This window comes from Rhinoraja longicauda, chromosome 11 (assembly GCF_053455715.1).
Source record: "Rhinoraja longicauda isolate Sanriku21f chromosome 11, sRhiLon1.1, whole genome shotgun sequence".
Taxonomy (NCBI): Eukaryota; Metazoa; Chordata; class Chondrichthyes; order Rajiformes; family Arhynchobatidae; genus Rhinoraja; species Rhinoraja longicauda.
The window spans coordinates 48,509,020-48,521,058 of NC_135963.1; the positions used below are offsets into that span (position 1 = coordinate 48,509,020).

Here is a 12,039-nt window from a genome sequence, read left to right on the forward strand (position 1 = left end):
GGCCAGGGGGAGGGGGGAAAGCGAACTGATCTCTTGAAGACGTTATTATCATTGCATGCACTTGTAACAAAGAACTGCAGATGTTAATACACAAAGGTGTTGGAGTAACTCAGCGGGTCTGGCTGCATCGCTGGAGAACATCGATAAGTGATTTTGGGATCCTTCTTCAGACTGATTCAGTCTGCTAAGTTACTCCAGCAATTTGGGTTGTGTCATCTTAGAACCAGGCGCCAACGCCACTGGTCACCAGCGAGCCGTTCTTCACTGGTTCACATGGCTGTTGTTGCGGCTCAAGTTGTAGCCCCTGGGGGCAGAGCATTCGAGGGGAGGAGGAGGAGGCGGCAGAGGAAGGTTGAGAGGCCGAGTGGACAGAGTGACGGGAGAAGGAGAAGGTGGCCGAGTGGACAATGTGAAGGAAGAAGCAGCATCTGGTGAGAGGGGAGGTTAGAAACATAGAAAATAGGTGCATGAGAAGGCTATTCGGCCCTTTGAGCCAGCACCACCATTCATTGTGACCATGGCTGATCGTCCACAATCAATAAGCCATGCCTGCCTTCTCCCCATATTCCTTGATTCCACTAGCCCCTAGAGCCCCTAGGTTCTGGTTGATTACTGTGCAAACACCTCATAAGTGGTTATCTTATGGGAGGGAGCCGCACCAAGACCAAACGTGTCCTGTTGGTGGCGGCATCCCTGAAGAAATGCTGTCCCCAGGGGCAAAACTGCAAGCCACAACAACAGCCACTTCAACTCGAGCACGCGGTGAATGAATTACGGCTCGTAGATGCACCTTGTGAGTTGGGACGGAGCCCTTGGAAACCGGGGGTGTAAGCAACCGGGGAAGTAGTACAAGCCGGAGGATCTGTCCGCTATAACCAAAATCCGTTGTAAAGGGGTCCATTAAAATGAGGGCTTCCTGTATATGCTTCAGATTGAGAACAAAAGGAAGAAAATTGAAAGAAAATCAAGGTTACATAAAATGTGAGACCATGACAGAAAAATAGGGACAGTGATGGTGTAAGAAAAATAAAATAGGAAAATTAAGGTAAGGAACAACATATTTACTTGAAATGTAGTTTTCTTTGATTGTTTTTTGATAACTGAGTACACTGGATCTCAATAAACTGTAATGTAAATTTGAAACATCCTTTTCTATCTTATTCACTGATGGTCTCATGATAACCATCAATGCATATCTCTGAAATAGAGAGCTGCAATGATAATACTATATTACTTACAGAACTTTTCAGCTGCCTTTTGCATGGATTGGCCCCATACATGCGGATGCCCACTTTTGAGGCAGGAATAAACAAACCGCACAGCAGGTATAGCTTTGCGATTGACACTTCCGGACATTTTTTCATTCTTTAAGAAATCCAGTTCCTGTAGAACTACCCATGGGATAACTAAAATTGGGAATCCAACACCTGCAATTGAAAAAAGATGATACAATGACATTAGATATGCAATAGGCATGGATGCTGTAAATCATCCTTAATAATTTTGATGGGAACTACCCACCAATATCCAAATGATCACAAGGATCAATGGGAGTAGTATTTATCCCAGAGAATTGCAACAAAAAAGTCTTAGGAGAATAATTAATAAATATTAAAGGTAGAGGAGAAAAAAAAGACACAAAGTTGCTGAGTGACTCGAAGGGTCAGGCAGCATCTCAGGAGAACATGGATTGGTGACATGTCAGGTTGGAACCCTATCTCAGAATGATTGTGGTGGGGAATTCTGGAAGGGAGAAGAGGTGGGGCAAAGGCTGGCAAGTGATAGGTGGATACAGGTGATGGGGGTTTTAATAAGCAGATGATTGGACAAAGGCCAGAAATGAAAAGACATGGTGTGAAAGGTGGGTTGCGAATTGTGAAGCCAGAAGAAGGAATGTAGTTGGAAGGGGATGGGGAGGGCCAAAACAGGACCAAGTCCAGGTGGGGCATAGGGAACAGAGAGGGGTGGGGATTTTAAACTCATTTTAATTAAATGATTTTATGATTTAATTACATTAAATAAGGTAATTATTTTAATTAAATGGATTTAATTAATAACCATTTTAACTCCCCTTCCCATACTGACCTTTCTAATCTCCATTCCCAGAGTGAGGCCACGGGCAAACTGAAGGAATAGCATCTCATATTATGTCCGGATAGCTTCCAACTCAATGGTGTCAACATTGAAATCTCCAATATTAGGTAACTAACCTAACCCCCTGCCCATCCCTGTCCCCCACCTGGACAAACTCATTTAATAATAATAATAATACATTTTATTTATATAGCGCTTTTCATATACTCAAAGACGCTTTACAGAGATTTTGAGAACATAGGGAAATGAATAAATAGATAAATAAGTAAATAAATAAATGAACAGAGAAAGGAGACAGAAGGTGAGGTGACCTTCAGTGGTTGAAGGCAGTACTGAACAGGTGAGACTTCAGCGATGTTTTGAATGTGGTGAGTGTGGGGGAGTCTCTAACGGTTTGGGGTAGTGAGTTCCATAGGGTGGGAGCAGCGATGGAGAAAGCCCTGTCCCCCCAGGATCTGAGTTTAGTCCGGATGTGGGGGGATAGGAGATTGGCAGCGGCAGAGCGGAGGGTGCAGGTGGGAGTGTGCCTGTGGAGGAGGTCGGTCAGGTAGGATGGGGCCAGGTTATGGAGGGCTTTGTAGGTTATGAGGAGGATTTTGTACTGGATTCTCTGGGGGATGGGGAGCCAATGGAGTTTATAAAGGACGGGGGTGATATGGTCACGGATCGAGGTGTGTGTGAGTAGACGGGCAGCGGAGTTTTGAATGTATTGAAGTTTATTGATGATTTTTGAGGGTGCGCCATAGAGGAGGCTGTTGCAGTAGTCCAGACGGGAGGTGATGAAGGCGTGGATGAGGGTTTCTGCAGCTGTGGAGGAGAGGGATGGACGGAGACGGGCAATGTTTTTGAGGTGGAAGAAGGCTGTCTTTGTGATGTGTTTGATGTGTTTGTCGAAGGAGAGGGTTTGATCAAGGATGATTCCAAGATTCCGGATGTGAGGTGAGGTGGATACTGGGAGACCATCAATGTTGAGGATGAAGTTTTGGGTGGATTTGGTGAGCATTTTTGGACCAATGATGATGATTTCAGATTTGTTGCAATTGGGTTTGAGGAAGTTTGATTGAAGCCAAGATTTTATTTCAGTAATGCAGTTTGTCAGTGTAGAGTGTGTGGTGGAGGAGATTGACTTGGTGGAGATGAGGAGCTGGATATCATCGGCGAAGCAGTGGAAGTTGAGACCATGACGGCGGATTAATTGACCAAGGGGGAACAGGTAGAGGATGAAGAGGAGGGGGCCAAGGACTGAGCCTTGGGGGACACCTTGGGGGAGGGGAGCGGTGGGGGATTTACAGTTGTTAATGGAGATGAACTGGTGTCTGTCAGAGAGGTAAGATTTCACCCCACCCCTCCACCTATATTCCTTTTTCTGGCTTCACAATTAACCCCTCTTCTATCCTACCTCTTTTCTTCTCTGCCCTTTGTCCAACTATCTACCTAGCAAAATCCCCCTCATCTGTATCCATCTATCACTAGCCAGGCTTTGTCCTGTCCCTAAGACAGAAAATGCTGTAGTAATTCAGTGGGTCAGGCAGCATCTCTGGAGAATAGGTGGTGTTTCAGGGTCAGGGCCCTTCTTCAGACTTTTTGTCCTGTCCCTCCTTTCTTCCCAGCTTTCTCCCCCTCCACCACAATCTTTTAGTTTAGAGATACAGCACGGAAACAGGCCCTTTCGGCCCACCAGTGTTGATCCTTCAGCTCAAGAGTTCCTTAACCTTAACAAAAGATTTACATTTCCATTGCTGTAAAATACCATGCACCAGGTTTTATTTTCATACATTTTCACTAAGAATTAGTATTTACTAACCTGATACTCCATGGTCCTTCAAATTCGCAATAAAGTTAAGGTGACTGATAAAGATGTTGGTGTCAAGCACAATGAGAATGTCAGGCTGGGAAATTACTTCAGCTGGATAACCAAAAACATAAATCAAAAAGAAATTAAAGTTAGGTATTGTATCTGAGACAATTGTATATCCGAACAATTGCAGCATGCACATAATATTTCAGTTCTCATTTTGCTTTAAAAAAAAATATTCTCCAAGATTATACATCTTGAGAATAACTAACCACTACCCTGCAAACAGCCAGCATGGAATGAAGTCCTATTAAAAGTGAACACTTTATCAAACATAGGCCTGATAACTCACAATAATCGGGGGAAAAAATGCAACTAAAAGTTCCGGCAATTATTTCAAAAGCCTCTAATTTGGAACAACGGAATTTTCCAATCAACTCAATTATTAACATTGGGGATACAAGTAAACACCAGAAACTGGGACTATGAGACCCCAATAATTAAAAAAGACTAACCTAGTGAGCATAATTTATTGAATGGTCTTGTTGACACCCAATTATTCATAGATGATCTGCTCCAATAGCAAATTTCATCCGGAAAAAGCAAATCACTAGAGACTTTCTCCTGCTTTCAGCACAATGAGGGTCAACATGACTAAAGGCTCAGAAATACTACAAAAAGTCCAGTCAATTAGTATGAGGATATCTTTTATTTTATGGGGAAGTAATTTAGAATGAAAGGTTCCTTAGAAGGAGAATGGTCTTCAATACAAAACACCATTCCAAAAAAAGATGGATAAGGGTAGAGGTGGAAAAATAATTAGTTGAAAATATAACTCACACAAGGATAATGTTATTACTTCCTGTGGTGGGTCTATCTCCATGCTCGTCAGTTCCCCATAGCTCTGCCCCAGTTCCACCTCCAAGACCTTTTCATGCCGAGCTGTTTGTAGCTCTTCCGCTATCTCCATCTTCAAAGGAAAATCAAATTATTTTTGGTGTTGCAAGTGGATCCGGCTAAATTCATATGAAAATGACAAACGCGTGTCCTTGGGAAGGAATTCAGTTATTAAAATATTGAATCATGGGTGTTTTTTGTTACTTAAAAAAAAGAGGTTGATAGCATATATCCAAAATAAGAATCATTGGTGAGAAACCCACAAGATATATTATAATCTGATATTTTAGATGATACATACATCTAAATATACTTCCTTAAAATCAAAATATTACAAGGAGTTTCAATCGTGTATACAATTTTTTCCTCCAAGACTTGTTTTCCATTTACTTTTAAAATCTATGGGATTTAATCCCAACAGAGATTACCACAAACTCTGACTGAATCAACAATAATACTTATTCCTAAAAAAGATAAGGATTCGGAAGACCCTGGTTCGTATAGAGCGATAGCTCTTTTAAATACTGATCAGAAGATATTAGCGAAAATCTTAGCTCATAGATTAAGTCTAGTTATAGATAAATTGATACACCCCGATCAATCAGGCTTTATAGCTAAACGATATTCATTTTTCAATTTGAGACGCTTGTTCAATATAATATATTCAAATAGACTATTAAACGAAGATTTAGCAATCATCTCGCTAGATGCTCAAAAAGCATTTGATCAAGTAGAATGGCCCTATCTTTTCTCAGTGATGGAAAAATTTCAATTAGGTGAAAATTTTTGTTCATGGGTGAAACTTTTATATACATCCCCAACAGCTAGAATATTAACTAATCAAATGCTGTCATCCAAATTTCATTTATTTAGGGGTTGTAGACAAGGATGCCCACTATCCCCGCTTCTATTTGCCCTTATTATAGAACCACTTGCTGAGAGTATTAGATCAAATTCAGATATTCATGGCTATAACACTAAACATACAACTAATAAAATTTCTTTATATGCGGATGATATATTAATATACATTACAAAGCCAAAAATTAGCATTCCGAATTTATTAAATCTCATAACTCAATTTGGTTCATTTTCAGGTTATAGAATTAACTGGTACAAAAGTGAAATTATGCCAATATTTGAGCACACTCCGGCCATACTTCAACAATTTCCTTTTAAAATTGCCTATGAAAAGTTTAAATATCTTGGAATTTACGTGACTAGGAAATATACTTCTTTATTTAAATTAAATTTTCCTCCTTTACTCACTAAATTACACAGAAATATCCAATTTTGGAAAACACTTCCTATATCATTAGTTGATCGTAGTAATGCTATAAAGATGATCTTTCTCCCACAGCTACTATACTTATTTCAAACAATTCCGATCTACCTTCCAAAAAAGTTTTTTTTTTAAATTGATTCAATTATTACTAATTTTATTTGGGACTACAAGACTCATAGAATAAATAAAAGACACCTATGTAAGTCTAAAACTAATGGAGGAATTGCCTTACCTAACTTCTTATTTTATTAGTGGGCGGTTAATATTAAAAATATAACCTGCTGGTTGGATGACACTGATCAACAACCGGATTGGTTAAAGATGGAGAAAGAGGATTGTTTACCATTTGATATTGGTGCGATCCTCTTAGCTCCAATAAATTAAAATAAAAAAACATATGGAGGTAATCCCATTATACACAGTGTTATCCGTACCTGGAAACAATTAAATCTTACTTTAAAACGGAGTAAATTATCTGCTTTCCTCCCTATTGCGAATAACCCTTCTTTTAAACCGTCTGTCTTAGATAGAGGATTTGCTCAATGGAAAAGTTATGGAATTAAAAGGGTGGGAGATCTTTATCATAAGGGAACTTTTCTTTCTTTTCAGGATTTACAGCAGAAGTATGGATTACATGTTAATAATTATTTTAGATATTTACAACTTAGAGATTATGTAAAAGTACACATGCAAGAATATAAGTTTAGAGGTCCAGAAACTCTTGATGTATGCCTGAATCGACATTATAATTCAAATAAATTAATATCCTTTATTTATAATACTCTCCTAGATACTGACATTCCGTCATCAGAATCTTATAGACGAGCATGGGAGGACGAATTGAATCAATTTATAACGCAAGATATATGGGATGAAAGTTTACAACATATACACCAATGTTCATTAAATACTAGACATTCCTTAATACAATTTAAAATAATACATAGATTACATTATTCGAAGACGAAATTAAATAGGATTTTTCCTAGTATCTCTCCTACTTGTGATAAATGTCAATTTCAAGAAGCTAATTTAACTCATATTTTCGTAACTTGCACAAAAATGCAAAATTTCTGGTTGGAGATTTTAAAAATACTTTCTAAAGTTATCAATATGGATCCAAAATTAATTATATTAGGATTATCAGAACATACTACAAACTTTACAACAAGCCAGGTACATTTTCTTGATTACAGTTTAATAACTGCGAAAAAATTAATACTTAAATTTTGGAAAAACCAATAACCCCCACAATTAAAATGTAGACTACGGAAATGACAGAGACCCTGCATTTGGAAAAAATAAGATTTGCCTTAATTGACAAACCTGAGTTATTTTTTAAAATATGGTCTCCATTTATTGAATTTTTAGAAAAGTAAATGGGTTTGGCACAGGACTAAAATTAAAATTTAAAATTAAAAGTTGAAACTTGAGTTTAGGGTTGGATGTACAACTGTGGTTATTGTCTCCCGGATCTACCCCCTTTAATTTTTATAGTTATACCTTTTTTTAAATTTTCTTATTCTCTCTTTCCAATAGTTTATAGTTTATTTTTTTCTTTCTGCTTTATTTTTTATTTTCTCTCTTTAAAAATTTAAAAATTGAAGCTATGTAAGAACTTTGTAACAAATTTGTCTTTTATTTCTATTTGTACATATGCTTTTCAAAAAAAAAAAAAAAAAAAAAAAAAAAAAAATCTATGGGAGAAATTAACGGGAAGGCAAATTTAAATATGGCTCAGAACATTTTAGTTGCACACAATAAAATTGTGATTTAAACAGACTTTGTATAATCAGAGTGTGTTTATACTTCACAAGCATATTGACCCATTTAAAAAAGACTGAACAACCAAATATGTTTGCATTAGAATGGTTATAAGAATCACAGAAGAAGAAAATGCAGTTTAAAATCAAAACAAAGGAAGCATGAATGATTTTGAGTGTTCATTTCTCACATAAGCAAAGGGAATTAAAGATTGAAGGTAGACACAAAATGCTGGAGTAACTCAGCGGGACAGGCAGCATCTCTGGGGGGGTGATGTTTCGGGTCGAGACCCTTCTTTAGACCCGACCCGAAACGTCACCCATTCCTTCTCTCCAGAGATGCTGCCTGTCCCCCCGCTAAGTTACTCCAGCATTTTGTGTCTACCTTCGATTTAAACCAGCATCTGCAGTTCTTTCCTACACATACTGGGAATTAAAGATTAGTGATTCCAAAAAAATTTCACACGAAATGATGAAAACTGGTGAACTTACCCCCTAGGATTATTTTTTAAACAAATAGAATCTTAATCAATTTATCTTGATGTCCATTATGGAAAAAGATGGTCATACATCGCAACTGAAGACCTATCCTTTTGAGAAGCCCCAGATGAGACAAACATTTCCAAGGCACCCTGAAGAGAACCGCTGACTTGCGTTATTTTTCATTAGGTGTGATATAGTGAATTCTTCAAGAATAATTTAAAATTGTGCAGCCTCCAAATTGCAAGTTTTTGCCTTTCACATGGAACAATATGCTTTGTTAAATTAACATTTACTTTCTTTTAAACTAAAATTGAATTTACAATTTTAAAATCAGACAAATTTAATTTTCAGAGAACTGATTTTTACAAATGATCTCATAGTACTTAGTTTACGATGCAATTTTGCACTGGGGTGAACTGCCCTGACCTGAATGAATATGCCACCATCATCAATGATCATGCATGAATGAGTGTGTACTTACAAAAACATTTCAAGTTCTCCCCAACCAGAACATTTGTAATTTGATTAGGGCAATTTAGGACTGCCGATCCAGATTCATACGAGCACCAGTAACACTGTTACTGATCTCACCAATTCCAGCGTTCTGCCCTCTAATGCCTCCAACCTTATCGTTCCCTAGCCCCACATGTCCCGATTTTATCTTCTCCCTAAAATAAACAAACAGAACTCTCCTGGCAGACCCATTGTTCCTGCCTGTTCATGTCCCACCGAATTAATTTCCACCTACCTTGATTCCCCCCTGGTCAAATCCCTCCCTAGCTATATCCAAGACACCTCACATGCTCTCCGTCTCCTCAATAACTTCCAGTTTCCAGGCCCCCACTCCCTCATCTTTAGCATGGATGTCCAGCCACTCTACACCTCCACCCCCACAAGGATGGTCTTGAAGCTCTCCGCTTCTTCCTCGACCGCAGAACCAGCCAAACTCCATCTACCAATACTCTCCTCCGCCTAGCAAAGCTGGTTCTTATCCTCAACAACTCCTTTGACTCCTCCCACTTCCTCCAAATCCGAGGCGTAGCTATGGGCACTCGCGTGGGCCCTAGCTATGCCTACCTCTTTGTAGGGTACATCGAACAATCCCTGTTCCAGGCGTATACTGGCCCCATCCCCGAACTCTACCTCCACTACATTGACGACTGCATTGGTGCTACCTCTTGTACCCATGCAGAACTCACTGACTTCATAAATTTCACCACTAATTTCCATCCTGCTCTTAAATATACTCGGACTATGTCCGACATCTCCCTACCGTTTCTGGATCTCACCATCTCCATCACAGGAGACAGACTAGTGACCGACATCTACTACAAACCTATTGACTCCCATAGCTACCTTGACTACACTTCTTCCCACCCTGTTCCCTGTAAAAACTCTATCCCCTATTCCCAATTCGTCCGTCTACGCCAAATCTGCGCCCAGGATGAGGTGTTTCATACTAAGGCATCAGAGATGTCCTTGTTCTTTAGGAAACGAGGGTTCCCCTCTTCCATTATAGATGAGGCTCTCACTAGGGTCTCCTCTATATCCCGCAGCTCCACTCTTGAACCCCCCTCTCCCCATTCGTAACAAGGATAGAGTCCCCTTGTCCTCACCTTCCACCTCATCCGCTGTCGTATACAACAAATTATCCTCAAAACTTTCCGTCACCTCCAACGGGATCCCACTACTGGCCACATCTTTCCATCTCCACCCCTTTCTGCCTTCCGCAGAGACCGTTCCCTCTGTAACTCGCTGGTCCATTTGTCCCTTCCCACCCAAACCACCCCCTCCCCAGGTACTTTCCCTGCAACCGCCCCATCAACTCCATCCTGAGGCAGAGGTTCACCTGCACCTCCTCCAACCTCATCTATTGTATCCACTGTTCCAGATGTCAACTTCTCTACATTAGCGAGATCAAAGGTAGGCTCGGAGATCATTTCGCTCAACACCTTCGCTCAGTCCACCTTAACCAACCTGATCTCCCAGTGACTCAGCATTTCAACTCCCCCTCCCACTCCCAGTCTGATCTTTCTGTCATGGGCCTCCTCCATTGTCATAATGAAGCCCAGCGCAAATTGGAGGAACTGCATCTCATATTTTGCTTGGGCTGTTTACACCCCAGTGGTATGAACATTGACTTCTCCAACTTCAGATAGTTCCTCTGTCCCTCTCTTTCCCCTCCCCCTTCCCAGTTCTCCCACTGTCTTCCTGTCTCCAACTACATCCTATCTTTGTCCCGCCCCCTCCCCTGACATCAGTCTGAAGAAGGGTCTCGACCCGAAACATCAACCATTCCTTCTCTCCTGAGATGTTGCCTGACCCGCTGTTACTCCAGCATTTTGTGTCTACCTTAGAATTTAGAACATGTTTACTATTCTAAGTGTAACAGTAGGGTTACTAGGTAACTTCAGATCATCACTAATTTCACAATAAGTGATATAAATTTGTAAACTTTGCTAATAGATTTGTGTCAAATCAAAAACCCAAGTAGCTATTACTACATCTTGAGAAAAGAGTTGAATTGGAAATAGACTCAATAGTAAAGGGATTCAATGTGTAGGAAAGAACTGCAGATGCTGGTTTAAATCAAAGGTAGACACAAAATGCTGGAGTAACTCAGTGGGACCGCATCTCTGGAGGGAAGGAATGGGCAACGTTTCGGGTTGAGACCCTTTTTCAGTGAAGGAATTCAGCCTGATATAGGGATCATTCACATGATAGCTCTTTATTGGAAGCCTCCATTGTGTCCTGCACCCTTGCTCTTTCTACATAGTCCTGTAATTTATTTTTTCCAAGAACTACTAAGTCTCCAGCCATATCATGTACGTAAAAAAACCCAATGCCCACCTTTTGATCGGTATCCATATCAGCACAATTTGGTAAAGTGGTAAAGGCACTCATTATCTTGGAATCCTAAAAAAAATTTGAAACATAATTGGCTTACCACAGTAAGATACTGCATAAACTGAACTAGCAAAATTAAACACCAAAGGAGTGAATACACTACAGTACCCAAGAAGAGTGAAGGAGTTAATGTTTCAGCTCAGTGACCTCCCCAACAGTTATTATCGATTAAGTGATTTTCATCCATCTTTTACTAAAATATTAACTCCGCTTATGAATCTACAGATGCTGACTGACCTACTGAATATTCGACAACAAAACTTTTACCTGCCAGGTTATCCATATCCCAAAGATAGACACAAAAGCTGGAATAACTCAGCGAGTCAGGCAGCGTCTCTGGAGAAAAGGAATAAGTGACCTTTCGGGCCGAGACCCTTCATCAGGCTCTCTCTGGCAGTTAGTAGTGAAGCGATCAAAGAGGGTAGAAGGCTGTTCAGGGGAGTCCAAGAGGAGGGGTTCATCTGCTATGAGCCAGAGTCAGATAGCAATCTAGTTTCCAATTTAAGCTCGTATTCAGAATATTTTGAAGGGTATTTTCTCACACAATTGTGATAATTCAATTCTTTCCATTACTAGTCAAGATCAATATATAGCAGCTCTAAACAAATATACAACTTTAATGTCATAACCTCTTACATACTTTACTCGATGATGCTGAGAGTTGCACATCTGCAGAAATGCTTTTAATTTTAAAACTTTGCTTCAAATTCTGCTGATCATGATGATTAAAGAACTGATCAAATTAACAGAACAGTTCATCGCAATAAAGCTGGCATGTATAAAGGATCACAATAATGTTTTGTTTATGACAAATA

General features: G+C 39.7%; 1 protein-coding gene across 3 annotated transcripts in view; it reads right to left on the reverse strand.

Moving 5' to 3' along the window:
* The window catches only part of swt1 (SWT1 RNA endoribonuclease homolog), a 100,509-nt gene that overhangs the window by 68,391 nt on the left and 20,079 nt on the right, over positions 1–12,039 (reverse strand). For 2 of the 3 annotated variants that reach the window (XM_078407598.1, XM_078407599.1), the window contains exons 6-9: positions 11,168–11,233; positions 4,730–4,859; positions 3,899–4,000; positions 1,239–1,427 (exon numbers count right to left, since the gene is read on the reverse strand). In XM_078407598.1, coding sequence (XP_078263724.1) covers positions 1,239–1,427; positions 3,899–4,000; positions 4,730–4,859; positions 11,168–11,233 — 487 coding nt within the window. The remainder of the gene's footprint in view (positions 1–1,238; positions 1,428–3,898; positions 4,001–4,729; positions 4,860–11,167; positions 11,234–12,039) is intronic. The other variant, XM_078407600.1, reaches the window with a different exon arrangement.